Source organism: Humulus lupulus, chromosome 8 (assembly GCF_963169125.1).
Source record: "Humulus lupulus chromosome 8, drHumLupu1.1, whole genome shotgun sequence".
NCBI classification, from domain to species: domain Eukaryota; kingdom Viridiplantae; phylum Streptophyta; class Magnoliopsida; order Rosales; family Cannabaceae; genus Humulus; species Humulus lupulus.
In genome coordinates this window covers 21,850,747-21,877,949 of record NC_084800.1, presented here as the reverse complement: position 1 = coordinate 21,877,949, position 27,203 = coordinate 21,850,747, and the positions used below count along the sequence as shown (strand labels likewise).

The 27,203-nt window shown below is 34.9% G+C and overlaps 1 protein-coding gene and 1 non-coding gene across 2 annotated transcripts; one reads left to right on the top strand and one right to left on the bottom strand.

The window, feature by feature from the left end:
- Window positions 1–3,182: 3,182 nt before the first annotated feature.
- LOC133798824 (small nucleolar RNA R71) lies at window positions 3,183–3,289 on the bottom strand. The gene has a single exon (XR_009876042.1). It is a non-coding gene; the product is annotated as a small nucleolar RNA R71 (small nucleolar RNA).
- A 1,009-nt stretch (window positions 3,290–4,298) lies between these two features.
- On the top strand, window positions 4,299–4,883 carry LOC133793557 (uncharacterized; the record flags this gene model as incomplete). The annotated part of the gene is made up of 1 exon (XM_062230882.1): window positions 4,299–4,883. A coding segment is annotated over one exon (585 nt), but the record flags the coding sequence as incomplete, so codon positions are not given.
- Window positions 4,884–27,203: the final 22,320 nt, after the last annotated feature.

The window sequence follows — 27,203 nt, the reverse complement described above, 5'->3', positions numbered from 1 at the left end:
AGTTCGGATCGTTGGGATTTCGACTTCTATGGGCAACATTGCCTCGCAGCCATATGCTAGAGAGAACGGGGTATGTCCTGTCGAGGTCCGAGCCGTTGTCCTGTATCCCCAAAGGACTTGTGGCAATTCCTCGGGCCACCGTCCCTTTGCTTCCTCCAACTTTTTCTTCAGAGAACTCTTGAGAGTTTTGTTCACAGCTTCGACCTGGCCATTCGCTTGAGGGTGAGCCACTGATGAAAAACTTTTTATTATACCGTTCTTCTCACAAAAATTGGTGAATAGGTCGCAATCGAACTGAGTTCCGTTGTCGGATACGATCTTCCTCGGTACTCCATATCGGCACACGATGCTCTTTACAACAAAATCAAGGATCTTCTTCGAGGTTATGGTTGCCAATGGTTCAGCCTCTGTCCACTTTGTGAAGTAATCCACGGCGACTACAACATATTTCACTCCGCCTTTGCCAGTTGGGAGAGAGCCGATGAGGTCGATGCCCCATACCGCGAAAGGCCATGGGGATGTCAACATGGTCAGCTCAGATGGTGGGGCTCGGGGTATCGTGGCGAATCTCTGGCATTTGTCGCATTTCTTCACATAATCGAAAGAATCTGTTTTAATGGTTGGCCAGAAATATCCCTGGCGTATTATCTTCTTGGATAAGCTATGCCCCCAGGTGTGATCTCCGCAGAACCCTTCATGGATTTCTTTAATGATTTTCTTAGCTTCGGGAGGGGTTACGCACCTGAGTAACGGCATGGAATATCCCCTTCGGTACAGCCTTCCATCCATAATTGTGTAACGGGGAAGTTGATACATCAACTTTCGAGCTTGGCTCAGATCTTTTGGAAGAACTCCGTTTTCGAGATAATCAACTATGGGGGTCATCCAGGTCGGCTCTGTTTCGATCATACACACATCTTTCTCTTCTGGCTCATTAATGCTAGGTGCTGATAGGTGTTCTACGGGCACAACATTCAACTCTTCGTTTTCGAGGGACGTGGCGAGTCGAGCTAAGGCATCTGCATTCGAGTTATGCTCGCGGGGAACTTGTTCGATTGTATAGAATTCGAAACACTCTAACGCGGATTTTTCCTTTTCCAAATAAGCTTCCATTCTCGTGCCGCGAGCCTGATATTCTCCCAAGATTTGATTAACCATGAGCTGGGAGTCACTGTAGCAATGTATAGCTTTAGCTTTAAGCTCGTTAGCTATATGAAGTCCCGCGAGTAAAGCCTCGTATTCGACCTCGTTATTCGATGCTTTAAAGTCAAATCTTAGGGCGGAATGAAATCTGCTTCCTGCGGGGGTAACCAAAATGACCCCTGCCCCTGCTCCATTTTCATTTGACGAGCCGTCGACGTAGAGTTTCCACAGCTCGTGGGCCGTGGTTATTACCTCGTCGTCGGCTATACCCGTACATTCCACTATAAAGTCCGCCAATGCCTGTGCTTTAATGGTCGTTCTCGGGTGGTAGGTGATCTCGAACTGTCCGAGCTCAACAGCCCATTTAAGAAGTCGACCTGAAGCCTCTGGTTTAGATAGGACTTGTCTAAGTGGTTGATCAGTCAGCACATGGATGGGATGTGCCTGAAAGTGAAAACTTTTTAATTTTAGACAACTCCTTTGGGTTCGACCTCGTGCTTACACGAAAACTATTCTATAAATACGATTCGTGCGCTTGCGAGTATAAATATTTAAACATACCCGTTTTGGGTCCATCAAGTTTTTGGCGCCGTTGCCGGGGAGTTGCAAGAGAAAAGAAACAAAAATTATCTCAAGGTTAGTAAATTCTTCTACTAGTTATTTTAATTTTTGCACCTAAAAAAAAAAAAAACTAAAAAAAATAATAATATATATCTATAAAAACTAAAAAAAAAGATAAAAAGAAATTTGGGACGGTTCAACCACCCATAAAAAAATATATATATACTTATATTTATATTTATTGTTTCTTTTTTAGTTGACGGCACTTGTACCTCCTATCTATCCTTTTAATTTTTATAGTCGATGGCACTTGTGCCTCCTAATTTTGTTATAATTTTGTTGTAATTTTATTTCTTTTATATCTTTGTTAATTGACGGCACTTGTGCCTCTTGACATTTGTTGTAATTTTCTTTATTTATATTGTTGTAATTTTTATTTTATTTAATTTCCGCAAATTACTAGTTGATGGCAATTTTGCCTCCTAGCTAGTTGATGGCAATTTTGCCTCCTAGTCTTCTATCTTATGTTTTAGTTGATGGCACTTGTGCCTCCTAATTTTTACCTTAATTTTGTTATGGTTGATGGCATGCTATGCCTCCCTACTCTTGCCTAAATTTTAGTCTGATTTAATTTTGCCTTATTTTTCTTTACCTTTTATCATATTATTCTATAATTGTGAAAAATACTTGAAAAAAAAAAAAAAAAAACCTAAATCTTGTCCTTTCACCATAAGCAATTCTTGCTTAAAGGAAATTTGACCAAAATTCCCATCCGCCTCTACTAATTAACCTCGGGGAGTTGTTAGTAGTGCGCGAGTAAGTGGAATCAAATAGGCCTGGGGACAAGTAAACCATAAGAATTATATTGTTGTGAAATCTCTAAAAATTCTAAGTATGCTCTGTGGTTGCGGTTTTAACTGATCTTCCACATCAGAAAATTGTTTGTTTGAGATTATCCTTGTTGCCTTGATTGTGAAAATTGTATGCATCATTGGGAACGTAACTCTAAAAAACGATTAGTAAAAAGACGTTTATCTTTGTTTGAAATTGAAAGTGTTAGTAAAAATTTGAGCATCATGGAACCTATTGCTAATATTGTGGATGAAATTGCTGTGCCTGAAAAAACTTTGCTTGAATATTTTGCACATATTTCATCTAATGCTCCTTCATGCATTGTTTTACCTACTACTTCTGCTACTCATTTTGAGCTTAAACCCGCAATCATTCAATTATTGCCATCTTTTTATGGGTTAGATAGAGAAGATCCTTACATGCATGTCAAAGATTTCTTAGAAATTTGCTCAACATTTAAATTTCAAAAATTTTCTGATGAGTCGTTCAAACTAAGATTGTTCCCTTTTTCATTAAAAGACAAATCAAAAGCCTGGTTAAATTCCCTTCCCACGGGGTCTATAACTACATGGGATCAACTTTATAATAAATTCTTACTGAAATTTTTTCCTATGTCTAAAACTGATAGTCTAAGGAGAGAAATCTCCGAGTTTTTTCAAAAAGATAATGAAGAGTTTTATGAATGTTGGGAAAGATTTAAAGATTTATTATTAAAATGTCCTCATCATGGTTTTGAAAAATGGAGACTTGTAAAATATTTTTATGATGGTTTGACTCCCTCTAATCGTCAAATGATTCAATCTATGCATACTGGAAAATTTTTAAAATTTCAAGGACAAGAGGCGTGGGACGCCCTTGAAGATTTATCTGTCAATTCACAACAATGGAATTATTTTGATCCTAAATCTAGGTCAACTAATTCACCAAAAAGAGGAGGAAGGTATGAAGTAAAAGAAGAATTAGACTTAAGAACATCCTTAGACAAATTAGCGAGAAAAGTAGAAGCTTTAGCCATAAGCCAAACTATAAACTCTCCAATTCAACCTAGAAAAGATGTTTGTTCCATATGTTCTAGTCCTTGCCATAATGCCCAATCATGCCCTTCCTACCAAGAAGCCTTTTCTGAGGAGGCCAATGCTCTTCATTCTTATGGGAAACCAAATGATAGCCCATTTTCGTCCACCTACAATCCAAATTGGAGAAACCATCCAAACTTTTCATGGAGACAAAACCAACCCCAAATGAATCAAGGGCACCAATACAACACACAAAACCAAGCTCATGCCCCACAAAATCAACCATATCCGCAACAAAGAAAACCTTCCTTAGAAGATACTTTACAACAATTTATGCAATCCACCCAACAAATCCTACAAAATCAATCTCAATCTATTACCAAACTCGAGACACAAGTAGGACAACTCGCCACTGCTTTAGCTGATAGAGAAAAAGGAACATTCCCTAGTCAACCTATCCCTAATCCAAAAGGTCAATATGAGATAGGAAAGTCTAGTCATAATGGAGAAGTCAAATCAATTTCAACTCTTAGGTCTGGAAAGAAAATTGTCAAACCCGATTACATACCCGAGGTTGAAAACGAAAAAGAAAAAGAAAAGAGTCAGCCTCCTAGTTCTAATCTCAATGACTCATCAAACAAAGAAACTCCAATCCATCCTTTCATTCCAAAAGCCCCATTCCCACAAAGATTACTTCCAATTAAAAAAGGCAGCCAATATAATGACATCTTAGAAGTTTTTAAACAAGTTAGTATCAATATCCCTTTCTTAGATGCCATTAAACAAATTCCTGCCTACTCTAAATTTTTAAAGGATCTTTGCACTGTTAAAAGAAACACTAATGTTCCTAAAAAGGCGTTTTTAACTGAACAAGCTAGTTCCATTATTCAATATAAGAGTCTTGTTAAATATAAAGATCCTGGGTGTCCCACAATTTCATGCATTATTGGTGATCATTTTATTAACAAAGCTTTACTTGATTTGGGTGCTAGTGTAAATTTATTGCCTTATTCTGTTTATAAGCAACTTGGTCTTGGTGAGCTAAAACCTACCTCTATAACTCTTCAATTAGCCGATCGTTCTGTAAAAATTCCTAGAGGCATTATAGAGGATGTTTTGATAAAAGTTGATAAATTTTATTTTCCTGTTGACTTCATTGTTCTTGATACTCAACCTGTGGAAAATATGCATGCTCAAATTCCTATCATTTTAGGTAGACCATTCTTAGCTACATCCAATGCAATCATAAATTGTCGTAATGGTGTTTTGAAATTATCTTTTGGAAATATGACTGTTGAATTGAATGTTTTTAATGTGGTTAAATCTGTTGAGTGTGAAGAAGTGCATGAAGTTAACATGATAGATAGTATTTGTGAAAATGATGGAAATGACTTATTTGATTTTTGTGAAAAATACTTTGGTATGAACTTGCATGTTGATGACTCTAATGATGATGTGAATTCTTTGGTAGAGCCTATACCCTTAAATGAAACCAAAGTTGAACCTTTTTCACCCTTAGGTCATGTTCAATCAATTTCTGAGTCTCCAAAGTTAGACCTTAAACCTTTGCCAGAAAATTTAAAATATGCTTTTCTAGGAGAGTCTGAAACCTTACCTGTTATCATAGCATCCGCTTTAGATAAAGAACAAGAAGGTAAATTGTTAGATGTCCTTAGAAAACATAAAGAAGCCATAGGTTGGACCATTGGAGACATTAAAGGAATTAGCCCATCCATATGTATGCATAGAATCCATCTAGAAGAGAATGCTAAAACCTCTCGGGAATGTCAAAGAAAATTAAATCCAAATATGAAAGAAGTAGTTAGAGAAGAGGTCATAAAATTGTTAGACGTAGGTATCATTTACCCTATTTCTGATAGTCAATGGGTTAGTCCAGTTCAAGTTGTGCCTAAGAAGTCTGGGATCACAGTTGTTGAAAATGAGAAAAATGAATTAATCCCTACTAGAGTACAAACGAGGTGGAGAGTGTGAATAGATTATAGAAAGTTGAATAATGTTACTAGAAAAGATCATTTTCCATTACCTTTTATTGATCAAATGCTTGAACGATTAGCTGGCCATGCATATTATTGTTTTCTTGATGGGTATTCGGGGTATAACCAAATCCCCATCACCCCAGAAGATCAAGAAAAGACTACTTTTACATGCCCTTTTGGAACTTTTGCCTATCGTCGCATGCCTTTTGGATTATGCAACGCACCTGCGACTTTTCAAAGGTGTATGATTTCGATTTTTTCTGACATGGTTGAAAGGTTTCTTGAAGTATTTATGGATGATTTTTCTGTGTTTGGTTCCTCTTTTGATGAATGTTTGCACCATCTTTCACTTGTTTTAATTCGTTGCAAAGAGAAAAACCTTGTGCTTAACTGGGAAAAATGTCATTTTATGGTTAAAAAAGGAATTGTTTTAGGTCATGTAATATCTTCTGAGGGAATAGAAGTTGATAAAGCTAAAGTTGATCTTATTTCAAAACTTCCCCCACCTAAAACTGTGAAAGAAATTAGATCATTCTTAGGCCATGCCGGTTTTTATAGAAGATTTATAAAAGACTTTAGCAAAATTTCTCGGCCTTTATGCCATTTACTTGGAAAAGAAAATGCTTTTGTCTTTGATAATAACTGCCATGTTGCCTTTGAAAAATTAAAAAATTTGTTGACTACGGCACCCATTATTCGACCTCCTGATTGGAAAATACATTTTGAAATAATGTGTGATGCTTCTGATTATGCTATAGGTGCTGTCTTAGGACAAAGACTTGAAAAAATACCTCATGTAATTTACTATGCTAGCAAAACTTTAAATGATGCTCAATTAAATTATTCCACAACCGAAAAAGAATTGCTTGCTGTTGTTTTTGCATTGGAGAAATTTAGATCTTATTTGTTAGGATCTAAAATTATTGTCTATTCTGATCATGCTGCATTAAAATATCTCTTATCGAAAAAAGATGCTAAGTCTCGTTTGATCCGTTGGATCCTGCTTTTACAAGAATTCGACTTAGAAATACGTGATAAAAAAGGATCTGAAAATGTTGTTGCTAATCATTTATCTAGACTAGTTGTTGAAACTATACATGATTCCACTCCTATCACTGAAACTTTTCCTGATGAACAATTAATGCATATTTCTTCATTGCCTTGGTATGCTGATATTGTTAATTATTTGGTCACTAAAGAAATACCATCTCATTGGTCTAAGCATGATAAATCTAAATTTTATTCTGAGGTGAAAAACTTTATTTGGGATGATCCTTACTTGTTTAAATACTGCCCTGATCAAATAATTAGAAGATGCATTCCAAACTGTGATCAATCTAAAATCATATCTTTTTGTCATGATCATGCATGTGGAGGACATTTTAGTGGTAAAAAAACAGCTGCTAAAGTTTTACAATGTGGTTTTTATTGGCCTACTATCTTTCGTGATACATATGTTTATTGTAAAGCTTGTGAACGTTGCCAAAAGTTAGGAAGTTTAACTAAAAGAAACATGATGCCTTTAAATCCTATTCTTATTATTGACATATTTGATGTTTGGGGCATTGATTTTATGGGACCATTTCCTAACTCTTTTGGTAATCTTTATATACTTGTTGGAGTTGATTATGTGTCTAAATGGGTTGAAGCTATTGCATGCCACACTAATGACCACAAAGTTGTGCTTCGGTTTTTGAAAGAAAATATATTTTCCCGTTTTGGTTCACCACGTGCTATAATTAGTAATAACGGTACACACTTTTGTAATAGGTCATTTGAACATTTGATGAAACAATATGGCATTACACATAAAGTCTCAACACCATATCACCCACAAACTAGTGGTCAAGTTGAAGTGTCTAATAGGGAAGTTAAGCACATTTTAGAAAAAACTGTGAATCCGACTAGGAAAGATTGGTCCTTAAGACTCACTGATGCATTATGGGCGTATCGTACCGCGTACAAAACACCCATTGGCATGTCACCCTACAGACTTGTGTATGGGAAGGCGTGCCATTTACCTGTTGAGTTAGAACATAGAGCTTTTTGGGCAATTAAGCAGTTAAACTTTTCTTTAGACAAGGCAGGTGAGAAACGAAAACTTCAACTAAATGAACTAGACGAAATTAGGAATGATGCTTATGACTATTCAAAAAAGTATAAGGATCGCATGAAATTTTACCATGATAAAAATATTTTGAGAAAATATTTTTATCCAGGTCAGAAAGTCCTTTTATACAACTCTCGTTTGCATTTATTCCCGGGAAAGTTACGCTCTAGGTGGTCCGGTCCTTACATTGTTCGTATTGTTTTTCCACATGGAGCTATTGAAATTGAAAATCCTAAAAATGGTGATATATTTAAAGTTAATGGACAAAAATTAAAACCATTTTTAGAATTAAAAACTGATGAAGTGGATGAGATACTCCTTGAGGACCCTGTTTACCATGCTCTTTAATTCCTATGTGATCTTGATAACTTGTGTTTTATTTGTATTGTTGTTTTTTGTGTGATTTAATTTTTGTTAGTTGTATCTTGTTCTCTCTTCGCAATGCACAATATCGAGGTACGACCATTCTAAACCTTACACTCTTGTCAATTTTAATTTATATTTATATTTTGACACATTGAGGACAATGCTTAAATTAAGTTTGGGGGTATCGAGTTTTATTGTGTATGTTTGTGTTTTATTTATGTTTTATTGTGTATGTTTTGTGTTTTATTTATGTTATTTATGTTTGTTTGAAAAAAAAAATTATTTATTTATTTATATGTTGCTGTTTTGTTAGTTTTTTTATTTTTATTTTTATTTTTTTTATTTATTTGTTCATTTTCATAAAAATTCAAAAAAAAAATTATATTTAAAAAAAAAAATTTGGTGATATTTTTCATTTTCAATGATAAAAATCTTGATTGAGTTTGAGTTTAGTTCTCTTAAAAATATGAATAATTCTTAAGCTTTGTTTTTAATTATAGGGTCAATTTTGCTTGTAACAAAAATTACATTTTTCATAACAAGAACACTCTTATTTCCTATAAGTTTAAGTGAAAAATAATTTTAATGAAAACCTATTTTCTAAAAGCAAAATTGACAATTTAATTATTTACATAAGCTTAACTTTTATTCATAATAATTTATGAGAGTTATTTTCATTGTGCAATTTTTGAGAAAATCATTTTTATATCACCAATAAAAAATATATATATATATGTGTATTTTAATTTTTCTTTTGCTTGAGGACTAGCAAAACTTTAAGTTTGGGGGTGTGATAACTCTACAAAATAGAGTTATTTTACCATATTTTATATGCTAATTGTTGCTTAGTTCTTGAGTTTTTAATTAACTTATTAAGTTTTTAAGTAATTTTGCATTTATTAGTCTTATGGTAATTTTCTAGATTTTTATATGTTTTTATAGATATTTTATTGTGTTATGTTATAGTTTAATTATTTAAAATTAATATTGTTAAGTTAGAAGTTAAAAGTGTAATTCTTTTGAACTTAAATGCTATATTAAATTAAATTATGATCAATATTTTCAAATAATTAATATGATTTATTTTTAATTGAAAAGATTTGATTGTTATTTAATTTAATTTTTATGGTGTAGGAATTATGTTGTGTTTGAAAAAAAAATAAAGAGAAAGAAAGAATTTTGGCATTTGTGAAGAAGAATTAGAGAAAGTGGGCACAAGGCCTTTCTCCTTCAGCAGCCCACCAAGGCCCAGGCCCACGCCAGCCTTCAGCTTGCCCCAGCCCGTCCGTACGGCCCAGCTCTCCACGCCAGCTGTCAACCACTTCTCAGCATCACCACCTGAAGCCACCAAATCCCAAGCATCTCCTCATATGCTGCCTCCAACACACAGCCACGCCAATCACTCCCCAGCTTCGGCCACAGGCGCATGAAGCCAAGTCCAAGGCCTAGTTCCTCCCAGGCCCACGCAGCAAAGTGCCAGCCAGCTCAAGGCTTGCCTTCAGCCCAGCCCAAACGTGGGCTCTCTTCTGCCTCGGCACCAGGCCCGGCCTGCCTGGCCTTCTCCTCTGCCAAATTGCAGCTGCTAGCCACTTTGGCCTGCCTGGCACCACACGCCCACAGCCGCCCAACAGCCAAAGCCTCCAATTCTTGAGCCCATAATGTACTTTTTGTCCCTTTTGTCTAAAAATGCCACACTTTTCACCCATTTTCTACACAATTTTTACCCCAAAATCATCATTACTCCTACAATTTACCCCTATTTACCATATTATTATTAATTTAATCAATTTACTTAATTTAAATTGATTATCTTAATAATCTCATTTTGGCTATAAATAAGGGTTTTGAAGACCATTTTTGGTGTGCTTAATGTTTTTGGTTACCATCTTTTTCTCTCATTTTCTCTCTACCATTCTCTCTTCCATTTGGGTTTTTCAAGAGCATTTTGCAAGTATGTATGTCTTTTATTTTGTAATTTCTACTCTAGTTATGTGCTTCTAATCTTTTTCATAAGATTATTAAGATCATGATGAAGCAACTTGTAACTAGGTAATATTTATGTTGTATGTTGATTTCCCTTGTAATACAACAAAGTTTATGGATTTTTCTTCTACATATATTTCTTTCATCTTAAATATCTTGTATTTTAGATTGTTAGAACATATTTACACTTTGTTCTTCATTAGTGCATAAACATAATATTCTTTGTGTAAGATGTGTCATTAAATTGTACACATCCATGCTTAGAACAAAAATATTATGTTTTGCCTTATGAATAATGTTCATTGATTTATTTGTTATTTCATTAGATTGATTTACACTGAATGCTTTGAAATTATAATTTTGAAAAGTGAAGAAAAATCCTATCTTTTTATAAGAAAATTGTGCTTAAAATTATAAATATTTTTGGAAAGTGATAATTTAAATTATTTTAACTATCACTAAAACTTGGGAATCAATATACTAATAAATATTATTAAACTTACATTTTGTGGATTCTAGTATCTTAATAATCTTTTCTTTTAATACTTATTTTCAACTCATTATTGGTTTATTTTCATTATCTTAAATAGCTTTATTTTCAATCTTTTATTTTATGTTCATAACATTAAAATTCATCAATCTTTGGAGCTAGGTTAGAATTTTTTACTCTTGATATTAAAAAGTTTTCTTTTTAATTTTAGACAACTCCTTTGGGTTCGACCTCGTGCTTACACGAAAACTATTCTATAAATACGATTCGTGCGCTTGCGAGTATAAATATTTAAACATACCCGTTTTGGGTCCATCAGTAGGGGTGGAGCTTCCGAGATGAATGAATTAGACTGAGCGCGAGTTTCTCCATCAATGGATATCTTGACTCTGCCCCTAGTAATTTTTTACTGATGTAGTAAACGGGTCTCTGCACCCTCTCTTCTTCTCGGACGAGCACTGCGCTTATTGCGTGTTCGGTAGTTGAAAGGTATAGGTACAGTATTTCCCCCGTTTCAGGTTTTGACAGGATGGGTGGTTCCGCAAGGTGCTTTTTGAGCTCCTGAAAGGCCAGCTCGCATTCCTCCGTCCATTCAAACTTCTTACCTCCTCTCAATAAGTTGAAAAATGGAATACCACGATCTGTAGATTTCGAGATGAATCTGCTTAGGGCCGCCATCCTGCCAGTCAGACTTTGGACATCCTTATGCCTTCGAGGTGAGGTCATATCAATTAGGGCCTTGATCTTGTCGGGGTTAGCCTCGATTCCACGAGAGTTTACAATAAAACCCAGAAACTTTCCTGAAGATACCCCAAAAGTGCACTTCTGAGGATTTAGCTTCATGTTATACTTCTTGAGCACGCCGAAGCACTCTTCGAGGTCATCAACATGGTTCTTGTTAAGTTGAGACTTGACAAGCATGTCATTAACATAAATCTCCATGTTGTTCCCTATTTTCTCTGAAAACATCATGTTTACGAGCCGCTGGTATGTGGCTCCAGCATTCTTGAGCCCGAATGGCATGACATTGTAGCAGTATAGCCCTTTATCCGTGATGAAGCTCGTATGTTCTTGGTCAGGGGCATGCATAGGGATCTGGTTATATCCAGAATAGGCATCCATGAACGACATCAGGCCGTGCCCCGCCGTGGCAACCACGAGCTGGTCAATCCTTGGTAACGGAAAACAGTCTTTTGGGCAAGCTTTGTTGAGATCCGAGTAGTCAATACAGGTTCTCCACGTCCCATTGGGCTTTGGGACCAACACCGGATTGGCTACCCAGTCAGGGTAAAAGGTGTCCCTAATGAAATGGTTTGCCTTTAACCTGTCAACCTCCTCCTTCAGTGCTTTCTTTCTATTTTCGTCTAGCTGCCTTTGCTTTTGTTGTTTTGGGGGAAAGCTTTTGTCTATGTTTAGAGCGTGGCTTGCTACATTCAGGCTTATCCCCACCATGTCGGAATGCGACCATGCGAAGACATCCTGGTTTTTCTTCAGAAAGCAAATTAATTGCTATTTCGTCTCATCCGGGAGGTGTTTCCCGACCTTCACCTTTCTCAAGGGTTCAGCTTCCTCGAGCTGAATTTCTTCGAGCTCCTCTAGAGGTTCAAGGTCAATTTTCTCCTCAATCCTCGGATCAATCTCCTCGTCGATTTCTAAGACCGTTCCATCTTTATTTTGTATGATAACGAGTGTCTGAGCGCTCGTTTGCTTCTTTCCCCTCAAAGAGATGCTATAGCACTCCCTCCCCGCCAGTTGGTCCCCTTTTAATGTCTCGACACCGCTAGGGGTTAGGAACTTAAGGGCCAGATGCCTTACGGATGAAACTGCCCCTAGCCCGACCAGGGCGGGTCTCCCGAGCAGCACATTGTAGGCAGATGGCAAGTCTACCACCACGAACTCCATTATCTTGGTCACCGAGACTAGATAGTCTCCCAAGGTCACGGGGAGCTCAATGGATCCCATGCAGGCAGTTCCTTCTTCTGAAAAGTCGTACAAGGTAGTTGCACATTTCAGGTCGCGAAGGGAGAGTCCCATTTTCTCGAGGGTTGCTTTGTAAAGAATGTTGACTGAGCTCCCATTATCTATGAGAACTCGGTGGACTCTTTTGTTGGCGAGCTGAAGAGTAATAACCAGCGGATCATGATGTGGGAACTGAACATGGGAGGCGTCCTCCTCAGTGAAGGTTATGGGTTGTGATTCAATCCTCTGGCTTTTAGGTGCCCTAGGTTCGGTTTCATAAGGAGACCCGTCCCCTGTCTTAAGCTCGTTAACATATCTCTTTTGGGCATTCCTGCCCCCTCCTGCGAGATGAGGCCCTCCCAAGATGGTTATTACGTCATCTCCATCTATCGGGGGGGCCTGTCCTCTTCCCGAGATCGAGAGTTATTATTTTGTGTCGTCGGAGGCGCGGCTACTCTCTGGCTTCCGGCCGTCTGACCAGTATTCTGGTTTTTGACATACTGCCGGAAGTAACCTCTCGCGATCAACCATTCGATATCGTCCTTCAGTTGTCGACATTCATCAGTTGTGTGCCCGGTGTCTCTGTGGAACCGGCAATACTTACTGGAATCCCTCTTGGATTTTGGATTTCTCATTGGGTCCGGACGCCTGAAGGGGACCTGGTTTTCATTAGCCAGGTATATGTTTTCCCGAGACTCGTTGAGCTCGGTGTGCACTTTATACACGGAGAAATACCTCTCTCCTTTCTTTTTCTTTCCTCCCTCAGCCTCGGGATTACTTCCTTCGTTCTTTTTCCTCTTGGATGGGTTCTCCGAGGCAGGCTTTGATGCCGTTGGGTCCACCGAGGTTGAGGCAGAGTTGATGTTTATCATTGTAGTTTTGGACTGGGAGGTCGCTTTGAGCGTCGACCTCGCTTCCTCTACATTGACAAACCTCTGCGCTCGTCTGTTAAACTCGGTTATCGACCTTACCGGTTTCCCTTGCATGTCTTCCCAAAGGGCACTTCCCGGTAATACACCAGCTCGGATAGCCATGAGGTGTCCACTGTCATCCACATCCCGAGCTCGGGCTACTTCCAGATTGAATCTTGTTAAGTAACTCTTCAATGTTTCACCTGGTTGCTGCCAGACGTTAGTTAAGGTGGATGCTTCTGGTCTGACCCCTACCATTGCTCTGAAATGCTTCTTAAAGTCTTTGGACAACTGCTCCCATGAGGTTATTGAGTGTCTCTTATACTTTTCGAACCAACTTTTGGCAGGTCCTGCCAATGATGTTGGAAACAACATGCACCTGAGCTCGTAACCCACGTTACTGGCTCTCATGATAGTGTTGAACGTGCTCAGGTGACTACACGGGTCGGTCTTTCCTTCAAACGTAGGGACGTGAGGAATCCAAAACCCTTGAGGAAATTGAGTGTCAGAAATATGGGGAGCAAACGGCTCGAGCTCCTCATCAGAGTCCTCATATCGACCATTTCCTCGTTCATTCTTTAAAAGCCTAAAAGCTCTTTCGAGTTGATCGATTCTTTCTTGGACTGGGTCAGTAGGAGGTATTGTTTGGAATTGACTGTCATTGATCGTGATTCTAGGCTCGCGTCTCCGCGAGGGATCTCTACGCCTATTCAAGCGATCCCTCAGGTCCGGATTTGTTTGATCTCCATTCCCCCGACTCTGATTCAGATGATTGCGCAGGTTGGGACGATTCTTGCGACTTCCAGTATTCTTACGACCTCGGTCATGCTTACTGACCGACCTGGTATCTCTGGAATCTTCACTGGTAAAACTCATTGCGCGGTTATTGCGAGATGGATTCTTTCCACGTCGCCTCGTCTCCGCGGTGCGAGACCGAGACGTCTGACTTTTCTCAAATGGAGCGCCTCTCCGCTCCTGGAAAGTCTCCCTGTTTTCTTGTCCATTCCCTGCACGCCCTTGATCCTGATCTCGAACAGGTTGAGCGTTTCTGCGGGGCGGCGAAGGATATCTTATGGGTGACGGAGGAAAACGTATTGGCGACGGTGGCTACCACCCTTGTCGCGGCCTAGAGGGTCCTGAATTTGCCCGAGATGGGTCAGTCGCATTCGGTGCGCTCCCAAGTACCTGAGTCCGAGCCTCTGCAGGGGTTCGGTTATTCTCAGTTCCTGCAGGCACTTCCACAGGCGGGTTAGGCGAGACCCGAGCTCGGGTACTCCTCTGAGGCCTAGGAGGAGCAGATGGCTCTGCTGGCGCCGAAGGTTGAGTCGGCCTCCTTGTGGCAGCATCCTTTCGTGGACGCCCACGGGGCCTCCGGGGAGGAACATGCACGTCCCTTGGAGGAGGGACTTGGTTTTCGTGCGGAGGCGGGGGCTGAGCCACCTGCACCTCTGCGGCTATCCTAGTCAACTCCTCGTTCCGTTTGTTGGCCTCTGCCAACAGCTGTTTCAACTGCCGGTTTTCCAGTTCTACAATAGGAACGTAACGCTCAGGATTGTAGTACATATCCTCATCCCTTGGTGGAGGCGGTGGTCCCCGGGAATCAGAGGACCCACTTCTCTCCTCAGCATCCAGGTTCTCCATTGGTTGTTTTCCAGGACGCCTTGGGTAGTTTTCATCAGGGGTGTTCTGATTGTTTGTGGCCATGATTTTCTCAGGGATGAACGCTTAAGGCTCTCAATGAAAGCACCAAACTGTTGACACCGTTTTTCGTCAAACAGTGAAAGAAGAGCACATAAACAATAGTTAACAATGGCCAATTGAAATAAAACAATGTAAACACACGATTTTTACGTGGTTCAGCAGTTAAATCTGCCCAGTCCACGAGTCTTTGTTATTAAACTCAAGATTATCTCTAGGAATTCTTCAAGAATGAATTCTCTAGAGTTTTCTCTCAAGGATCAGAATTTCGGTCCTTTACAATGGTGCATGACCTCTCTATTTATAGAGAATGCTGCAGAATACTATCCCACATATTTTTGGTAGTTACTCTTTTTGTACAAATAAAATCAATGGCCTTAAATGCCTATATTCAGATATAAAAGGAAACGTCCCCTGAAGACCAGGAGACGTATAACTGACCAAATAATATCCCACGATTCTAAGGGATTTACAATAATAAATGAGGATTACATCTCATATTTATAACACTTGTAGATATTCAAGGTGGTTATCGCATATCTCTAAGGTTTTAGCCTCCCAGGTTTCCGTCATCTATCGAGCTAGGAATATCTCCCGAGGCCACATGGCTTTCGAGATCGTACGTGCGTCGAGCTCGAGACCCCTGACCCGAAGTCGTCCCTGAAGATGAGTGTGTTCCCGAAGCTATCTTTCGAGATCATGAATACTTCGAGGTCGTCTATATCCTGCAAGCTCGACATACAATCCTGGAGCATGTTCCCAACCTTATGAGTCCACTTATTTGCGAATCCAACTTTTGAGGTCATAATTAACATAGCTCGAAATCTGGGTGTAACACCAGAGGAGGAAGGAATCAGCATAAAAAGAGGCGGGTTGCGACTCAGGAATAGGCAAGTCACGATCCGCCTCACTAAAATTTGAAAAAATGTGTTTAAGTACGATTTTTTTAGGTCATTTGTATGGAGAGTTCTAGGATTCGAGATTAGCGACTATTCAACATTATTGATCTATTTGTCTTCACTTTTCTCTTAGTTTTTAGTAATTTAATTTTATGTTTCTGACCAATTTTTTTATGATTTTAGTTATGTCTGATATGAACTAAATATCTATTCTAGGGTTTAATGTAGTCATTTGGATATTTGTTAATTTTCTATGAAGTTTATATAATTTATTCTTCTTCTATCCTTTATCTATATGATTTGTGCTTAATGTGTATGGATAATTGATCACTATTTACATTATTTATGATTTTGATTTGTGATCCAAGAAGGAAGAATTTAATATTCTATAATCATATAGACATAAATTGCATATAGGACGATAGTACCTATATGGTTTGTGTAGCGCTTAGGGTTTCTATGCTTCATGTCTTCTATATGTTAAAATTTATCACAGATATATAGAAAGTTTGCATATAGGTTGAGATCTTTTTATCTTGAAAAAGAATTAGGATTGTTTGAGTTAACCCGCCATTAGGATAGAAATTAAAGAATTATATGCAATGATTAGTAAGATTAACAAGTTGAAAGACTGATGAAGTTAATACCCTAGGTTTTTAATTATTGAATCAATTTTTTATAATTGCATAGTTTATTTCAATTTTCAATTTTAGGTTAAAAATCATTCTATTCTCGACAGCTAAATAGAAGATTAGAGTTGATTATTGGTACTTGATTGATAGTCTCTGTAGGAACGATTCTCATTATACTAACTATATTACTTGAATCGATTGCGTATACTTGCACATTATATTTTCGCTATCACAGTCACTACACCACCATCACCACACAATCATATCCCTATATCTTTCTCTAAAATTAGTAGCCACACACCACCTCTCTCTTGACCCTTCTGAATCCCATCTCTAACTCTTTCTCTTAACTTCTCCATGAAAGCTACACAAAAAAGACCCATACTAGTTTTAAATGATTTAGAACTTAAACTCAAGACAAGTATCACTTAACATACTAAGAATTGCATTTCGAATAATTCTGGTCATGATTTTGGGGTTTTTTTAGATTTTTTTCAGATATAAAACTCTGAAATCTGAAGAAAATTGACTTTGCTCGCTGAGGCATTCAAAATCAAGATTTTCATGAAAAAAGTTAACTTTTCTCAATGGGGGCTCGATGGTTGCTCGATAGTGTCTCAATATTGCTCAATGGTGCTCGATGGGATTCTTGCAAGAGGCGTAATTTTTTACTCGGGTGTCCGTTTGTGTTGATTTGTTTTTTAAATTTTGGTATTTTTTCTAGATCTACACATTTAAAATGTTTATAAACACATTTGGAAAGTTTAAAGCTTAAAAAAAATACAAAAAAGCAAACATACCTCATGTTTAAGACATATTTTGGTATATTTTTAAGTTTTAAATTTCACAAATGTGTATAGGCACATCTCAAATGTGTAGATCTTGAAAAAAATACCAAAAATAAAAAAAATCAGACAAAATGGACACCCGAGTGAAAAATTACATCTCTTGCAATAATTACATCGAGTACCATCAAGCAGTATCGAGCCATCATCAAGAAAAGTCGATTTTTTCATGAAAATCTTGATTTTGAAGGCTCCATCAAGCAATATTGACTTGGGCATGATTTTTGAGTTTTTTTCTTTTTCAAATTTGAAACTCTAAAATCTACAGAAATTGACATTGCTCGATGATTTCTTGATGGTGCTCGATGCCAGCTCGATTGGGCCTTCAAAATCAAGATTTTCATGAAAAAATCGACTTTGCTCAATGTTGGCTCGATACTTTTCGATGTGATTCTTGCAAGAGACGTAATTTTTCACTCGGGTGTCCGTTTTGGGTGATTTTTTTAAAATCTACATGTTTGAGATGTGCATGCGCACATTTGTGAAATTTAAAACTTGAAAACATACAAAAACATGTCTTAAACATGAGGTATGTTTGCATTTTTGTATACTTTTTTCAAGTTTTAAACTTTTCAAATGTGTATATAAATATTTTAAACGTGTAGATCTCAAAAAAATACCTAAATTAAAAAAAAATCACCTCAAACGAACACCCGAGTGAAAAATTACCCCTATTGCAAGAATCACATCGAGCATCATCGACCAACCATCGAGCTACCATAAATAAAAGTCAATTTTTTTTACGAAAATCTTGATTTTGAAGGTCCTATCGAGCAGGCATTGAGCAACAATCGAGCGAAGTTAATTTTTCACAAATTTCAGAGTTTTAGATCTGAAAAAAATCACAAAAAACCCAAAATCATGCCCAGAATTGTTCGAAATGCAATTATTCGCGTGTTAAGCGATACTTGTCATGAGTTTAAGTTCTAAATCATTCAAAACTATTATGGATCTCTTTTTGTGTAGCTTCCATGAAGAAGTTAAGAGAAAGATAGATGAGATTTGTAGGGGTGGAGAGAGAGAGGTGGTGTGTGACTACCATTTTCAGAGAGAGAGAGATGCGGGTGTGTGGTGATGGTGGTGTTATGGCTGTCATTTTCATAGAAAATCAAGAGAGAGGGAGAGAGAGAAGAGAGAATACGAAGAGTTGAGTGCAGAAATAATTAGAGGTGTATTTTTGGAAATTAGGGAAAGAATATCAATAAAATGAAATGTGAATATACCAGTGATTTTTTTTTTTTTTAATTTGAAGCCCTGCGATGCATAGAAATTGAAATTTCTCTTTCCCATCTACCATTTATTTAGTAACAAATGCTAACATCACATGACAAAGCATTTAGAACAAACTTGTTTTTTAATTTAAAATTCAATTAGAATACAATAATCATTTAAAAATATTTTAAATAATTCAAAACTAAAAATACAGTTTAATAAAAAAAACTCATAATACTCTAAAATCAACTTTAATGGCCTAAATCTGAAAGCATTTCCCTTTCGTCTTCCTATTCCTCTTCTTCTTCTTCTTCACTGTTGCAGCAACAAGCAGCGGGGGATTGGGTAGGGACGAGTGGGTTGTTTGGTGGAGATCTTGGAGTGAAAGAGGGCTTGGCAGTGGCATTGCCGTAGAGAAAAAGCATATTTGAGTTGTTGAAGCCATCAGAGGCGAAGTCCAGCGCCAAAGCTGAGGGAAGAGGTAGAAGAAGGGCCAGTCACTTGCTGAAAAATAAATCCTCATATTAATGAGGTTGACGAGAGTCATCTCATAACCTTGAGGAAAGGTTTGAAGAAGCTCAACCATCAAGTCAAATGCTTTTTGTTGTTATTAAGAAGCTTTGAATGATATTTAATAATAAATAAATACATATTACCACATACTCCAACTATCTCCTATTTAACATTTGAAGTAAAATTTTGGGTATACCTATTAAATTAATAGTTAAAATATTTATTAGACACTAACATTTTAATTAAATTTTAAAATTTACACATATGTTGTTAATTTTATTAAAAAAAAATTGGTATCAAATTTTATATATTGTCATGCTAGTGCCCCTTAGAGTTGAGGTGCTGGCTCCGCCACTGGCCATAAGTATGAGAAACAGAGCGGCAAGCTTTGTTGGGGTTCATGATTTCATGGCTGGAATAGAGAAAAGTTAAGAAGACCTGGCGACGATATTCGGGATTTGCAAAGACAAAGACGAAGGCAACACCATAGAAAACTTCGGCGAAGCTGGGCATCGAGTGGTTGGGAAAAAGACTGCGGCAAAACTGGGCATCGCGCAACTATGTTGTCTGCACTGGTTTGAGCCATTATTAGAGAACATATTTTATATTGGTTAATTTGGCTAAGATTTAGTATTGGAGATTTGTGGTTTTGAATCTAGTTTGATATAATTTTAAATATGTATTTAGTTTGTAATTTGGATTAAATGATCCTAAATCTTGTCCGAGTTGAAGAGTACGAAGGGTAAGAACATTCAGATTTTGAGGAAAAATATGAACGTACGTAATTAATTGGGTTTTTTACAAAGATTTGAATGTATTTTAATAATAGTGTTGGGTTCATGTTTTAAATCTATTTAAATGGATTCAAGTTTTAGATTTTTTTTTTCAAATTTTAATTTGAAGGTATAGAAGAAAATTAGATGAATTTACCGTACTTGATGATGGAAATAGATGATATATGTAATTGAAAATGTTTTTTATTTAGTTTTGTATTATTTAAAATAGTTTAAAATTAATTATTGTATTCTAAATTAAAAGACAAATTTATCTTAATGTTTTGTCTTGTGATGTTAGCTTCTCTTAGGGCTGAGTATAAAATCCGAAAAATTGAAAAAATCGTATACACCGATTTTCTAAACACCGAAAAAATTGCCAACGGCGCAAACCGCCACTGTAACGTCCCTAAGGTAGGGTACGTCCGCCACATACTCGTAATTCTAGGGTTTACGAGTATGTTAGGCACTTGACCAAATGAATTAAATACAATGATACAAAGAAATACAAAAAAAATTAAAACTTTTATATAAACTTATTAATAGAAAATTATTACATGTATGAATACTTTAAATTTAATGCAGCCATATAAAAACTCTAAACCACTATTGCATTGCTACTGAGTCCGTACTCCACAAGTTGCTCAACAGCTAAAGCCACACCTGAAAAAATGTTGGAAAATAACATAATGAGCTAACGCTCAGCAAGCAAATCTCATGCATACACATACACATGAATGTCGTGAGTTTGTAGTGCACATATACTAATATGCTGACTTATATATACTTATGCATTTCATTTATTGTTCATGCACTTTCAAACTTTACTTTTATGCTCTTTCTTTTACTTTCACATTTTTTTATGGGCTCGATTTCACTTGTGCACACTGTTTGATTCAGCCAATGCCTGCAGGGCTTGTTACACATATCATATAGAATCTCATGGGTTCTCCTCCGGCTAGCCATCATCGCAGCTAGGCTCATCATAACACTCATTTCATCGTTGCCATAGCTGCCATACTTATTACACATATGGAGGAGAAAGACGGAAACATGGAAAACATATCTGAATGGTCAACTCTGACCTAGCCCACACTAGTGGGCAGCCACTATAAGTCTTATAGACCTCCGTCTTCTTCATTGCACTTACTTAATTGCTTCATCGAAACAGTGGCACCCTTTTTAACATCTTATTATCACTTTGCTTAAGCCTTGTATCATTAAAATGTTTAACTTTACATAAGATTTTTTCAAGGCATTTCATAACTTTTCTCATATTCATATGCATGGTCTTATATCACATAATAATGTATCACATAACTATACATACCATGCATACGTGTAGATGCTGAAATGCCAATGTTCATGTTTGATGGTATTCAATCAAGGCATTGTATCACATCTCATATAACTCAAAACATCTTTAGTAATAATACATGAAGCTTTGGGTTGGTGGCGTTGTTATACTTTAACGTAGAGCTATGGCTCAGGTCTAAGGTTTCCAGCCTAAAAACTTAAATGCTTCATATATTATAACACATAACAAAAATCATGAACATAAAAGTAATCCACATATTCATCAACATAAGAACACATACTTGCACATAATTCATATCAATCTTAACCAAGTAAGGCATATTTCACATATCACGAAATTCATCAATTTCATATCACACAACACCTTTATGATATTCATATAACCATTCTTCACATACTTATCATATGCATCATCATCATATACAATACTTAACTCATCAGATGTACACAATCAATGTAGTCATGCATCTTACACTTAAGCACAAAATGTGAGATTTACTTACCTTAGGTCCTTAGCTTATTTTAAAATTGCTCACCAAGAGTCAATTAATTAAATCCATACAAATCTTATTCAAGGCACATCATATATTAAATTCTATCAAAATCGTAAATATACATTATTGATAGTGTATATTAACAATACCATAAACTATATGAATGATAATAATAATTATTATCAACGTAATACAAATAACTCTTCATATAAAACATTGCTCATTTAATAATGTACTCTCATGATAATAATAATAATAATAATAATAATAATAATAATAATAATAATAATAATAATAACAACAACAATAATAATTATCATCTATAAATAAACTTATTTCAATAATAATAACAAAATACCTCAATAACAATACATATATGAATGTATATATATTCAAATAGTCATTTTATAAAAGAAATCACATTTTTAACATAAAATTGTAATAATCAATATAATGATAATAATATAAATATAAATATTTATATTATTATTAATTAGTCATAATATCAATTCCAGTGATATAATAAATATACTTTCTCCAAAATTCACTGGTCTTACAAATATCAATAACTGTAAGAAACTAATATTTGATATTATTTTAATATTCAAATATTAACAAAAATATTAATATACAATAATAATGGTTAAATAATAGGTTTACTATAAATCACACTTTTCATATATATATATATATATATATATACATGAAACTGTATTCTTGATTTACTTAACAAAACAATAACAATAATAATTAAAATTAATTAATCATAATAATTTCCATATTAATAGAAAATCAATTAAATATGTATTTTTATAATTTATTTAATATTTAATATTTTCTAGAAAATTGGACAGCACAACGGCTATAAAGTGGACAATCCCAAAATCAAAACCTGTATAAAAAATACATATAATCCCAGACAGTCAGTATAATTACAGAAAATATTCCATATATCAATAATATATAATTATATACTATAAATACACATAATAACAATTATTCTAATCAATCACAATTAAATCACAATATATAGGTCAAAGAAATTATACCAAAGTGATCGGGTTCCACAACAAGTCAAACGATAATTTTCTGAGACTCAAAACGTACTTCAAAACCTCGAACACTAAGTTTCGACTATCGGTCTACGGTGGATCGCGGTGGCTCGTGGTGGGCCCACCACCCAACTATGGTAGATGTAGGAACCAGTTATTGGGTTTTGAAGCCCACAACACGAGGAACACGATGGTGGTGACGGATCGGCAAACGGATGCCCGAGGTGGCCGAATCGCAACTTTGAAGTCGCGGGGTGGCCGAACTTAAATCGACCAGTTGAGGTGTTTAATCGGCGAGTGAGCTCTAGATTCCCGCGTGGTCGATAGTTCGGAGGCCTCTGAATCCAACGGTCCGGCGGTGGCTATAAACGGTGATCGCCGGTGGACGTTCGGTGGTCGGGCAGACGCACGCACGCGAGAGAGAGAGAGGGGCTCGGGTGAAAAAAAGAAAGGCTGAAGCCTTTTCTTTTCTTTTTTTTTTATTTATTTTTAAAATTACACTTTGACCCAAAATACTAATATTCTTTTCAAATAAGCCCTTTAGCAAAACTTTCTTAATTTTATAAAAATCTCCAATGAAAATTATATGACATTTGGGTCCAATACTTGACTACTCAAGTTTCTCTCTCTTTAATCTCATTAAAAACATAAAATCATATTTTAAACACTATTTTTTTAAATTTGTAAACTTGTACATTTTATGTATTAAAACTCTGATTTATAATAAATAAATGTATTATGAAAATGTTGGATATTACAGCCACTGTTCGGTCGGTTTGAAAATTTTATCCGAACCGACCGGCGGAACCAAAACCGACCGAACAATATAATATATAATAATATAATATTATATAATTATTGATTATTAAAATTATTAAATAAAAATAAAAAAAATATGAAATTATGTTCTATATATTTATGTTTTAAAAATGCACAAAAATGGATTCCAACAATCCAAAATTTTTAGTTTTTTAACTAAAACTTTAAAAAAAAATTAAAAAAATAAGAAATTCAGTTTGGTCGGTTTAACCGACCAAATCGCGGTCCAAAACGGTCGGTTTTTTCTTTTAACTGGTTTGGTCGGTCGGTTTTTGGATTGCACCAATCCGGACCGAAAACCGAATTTTGGATTTTATGTTATGAAAAAACCGCCCAAACCGACTGATGCTCACCCCTAGCTTCTGTTACAAAATAAACGGTAGTTGGAAAATTATACTTAACCAGCACCATTTAATAAACACGAGGACTTGATTACCGAAAAAAAATCTTAGGGACTAAACTGACCATCCATACATAATTTAGAGGGCAACAGTGTGAAAACCCCTTATATATCATAATTACTATATTTTATTGAAAATTATATAATTTATTTATTTTTGAATATTAGTTTTATTAAGGGAAATTGGTGAAAATAGCCTCTTTTTTTAAGTGATTTTGCACTCTGGCCTACGTTTGATAATTTTTTGCAAAATGGCCTCTGTCTAAAATTCGACCAGTTGTCAAAAAATTTCGACCAATTGTCTAAATTTTTCGACCAGCTGTCAAAATTTTCGACTATCTGTCTAAATTTTTCGACCACCTGTCTAAATTTTCGACTACCTGTCTAAATTATGAGAGGTCATTTTGCAAAGAATTATTAAAACTAGGCTAGAGTGCAAAATGACTTAAAAAAATAGGTCATTTTGCCAAGAAGCCCTTTTATTAAATATTATTTTCTATTGATAAAAAAATAATTTGATAAAATTATAAATTTATAAAAAAAAAATGATTTTACACGTTATTCAGTCTTGTGCTGCACATGGTATATTACTAATATAATTCTAAGAAATTTTTAAAAAATATAGTTTTTATACTATTAATATGCAAAAATATGAAAATTATATTTTTCTTAATTTATATAAGAAAATTTATTAAAGAAAAAATTAAAGTATGTGAAATATAATTAGTAGCTAACTAAAGTATGTAAATACCACTTTTTTTTATTATAATTATATTTTTTTTATTTTGAATGTAATTTTATTTTATTTTTTTTTCAATTTTTTATTTTTTCTTTCATTTTTTAATTATTTTTTCAGTTTTTTTTTTCATTACTTAATTTTTCTTTCATTTTTTCCTTTTTTTTTCTACCAATCTTTTCCTTTATTCTTTTTTTTTCTTTCCATTCTTTTTCTTTTCATTTTTATTCATTTATCTATTTTTTTTCTTTCATTTATATTGTTTTATTTTTTTTGTTCCTATTTTTTCAGTTTTCTTTATTTATTTTTCCTTTTTTCTTTTAATTTTTTTTTTCTGTTTTCACACATATGAGCTTTATTTTTCTTTCTTTTTTTTCTTCTTCCATTTTTCTTCTTTTTTTTTTTCTACAAATTTTTTCATTCATATTTTTAGTTCTTTTTATTTTTCTATTATTTTTCTTATTCTTCTTTTTATTTTTATTCATTCATCTTTTTTTTCCTTCATCATTTTTTTTTGTTTTGTTTTTTTTCTTCATATTTTTTTAGTTTTCTTTCCTAATTTTTTCCCTTCTTTTTTCTTCATTTTTTATACTTATTCTTATCTCATTCTATTTTTTCCATTTTTTCACACATATATTTTAACATTACATAATTATTTTGCTATTTTTTATTTATTATCTTTTATTATTGTAATTTTTTTTATAGTTTTTTTTTTCACTATATGTAAAAATCAAATCAAATTTTTCAGTATTTTCTTTTTACTATAACACTTATTATAGGAATACCAATATTTTGAAAGAAAACTAATAAAAATATGAAAACGTGAATGAGTAACCAGTTACTCTGATGAGAACATTCAAATTTAGAAAAAAAATTATATGAAGAAGATGGGAGAAAAGGGAAAGGGGTGGATCTGATTTTTTTCTATCTTCAAATTTGTAGTAACTGGTCACCTTCCTGTTCTTTGTATGTATATTTCTGAGGGTAACTAGTTACCTTCACGTTCTGATGTGTGTGTATAATTCTGGGTTATTTATGGTAACTGGTTACCTATATTACTAAAATCACAGTTACTTCTTCTTTTCTTTTTTTAATGAAGTATACTTCATCTTTTTCCTTAAAATTTGATGTTTATTTTCATATTTAATATGAGTAACCCTTCACCCATTTTATGGTAACTAGTTACCCCTCTTATGGCAGAAAGTTATTCCTCTTCATAACTGGTTACTCCTCCTGGTACATGTTATTTAACATAGCTCTATGATTTTTTTTACATAACTATTAAAGATCAATCAAGTAACTGGTTACCTTACCCAGGATTTGAAAAAAGAAACGTACAATCTAAAAGAAAAGGAAAAAGATGTTTATAATAAATAAAAAATAATTTTAAACACAATTCATATTACAAAAAAAATATTTTACAAAACAACCAAAGAAAATTTAATATAAAATTAGTAATATAAAAAAACAAATAAGCTAAAAAAAATAATAATCAAATTACAAACATATCCTTCCAAATTAATAAAACTTAATTAGGAGTAAAACTATGACATAAACCAGCTTTTATATAAAAATATGGGAAAATAGACTCATAAAAGTAAAAATTCTTAAAAAAATCATAGATTATCTTTTTTTTGAAAAAAATAACTATATTTTTACACACTCTATTAAAAATCCTATATAAAGTGTAATTTCCTCGTAATTCAATTCAGTCCTAATTAATAGTTTAGTAAATCCAATCATGCATACCAAAATTTACATTTTATATGGGTTTTTTTAATAAAGTTTGCAAAAATATGGTTTTTTTTCAAAAAATATTATTCTATGGCTTTTTCTAATTTTTTTTATTTTTATTGGTTTAGTTTCCCATATTATTGTATAAAAGTTAGTTTATGTCATAGTTTTACTCTTAATCAAGTTTCCAATATTTATTTAGTTAGCAATTGTGTTTTCCATTCTTTGGTTTTCTCTTTAATAAATTTTCTCATACAAATTACAAAAAATATAACCCCCATATTTTTGTGAAGTAATGACATAAAAGTTATATTTATGAAAAATACCCCTTAACATACTCGTATATGTTATCCACAACGAGCGAACATCCAGCTTTTTCTCTTTGATTAATAGTATGTGTATTGGCCCAAAAAATAGGCTTAGATCAAACAAGAAAGCCCAACAATAAAATATGCTCATGAAAGTCAAACAAATAGGCCGAACAAGGCCCAAAGATACATTCACAAACCCACACATGTTAGGCCCAACCATTACAGACGTTGGCCCATGCACTTCAGGTCATGACCCAGATCTGGAGGCCCGATGACATGGACTTGACCACACCTAAATCGAAAACTACTAATAGTTGTGAATGCGAGAGAGCACCCAGTCCTCAACTGGTCCTAGAAAGTAGCATTATTCCCTCTGGAAA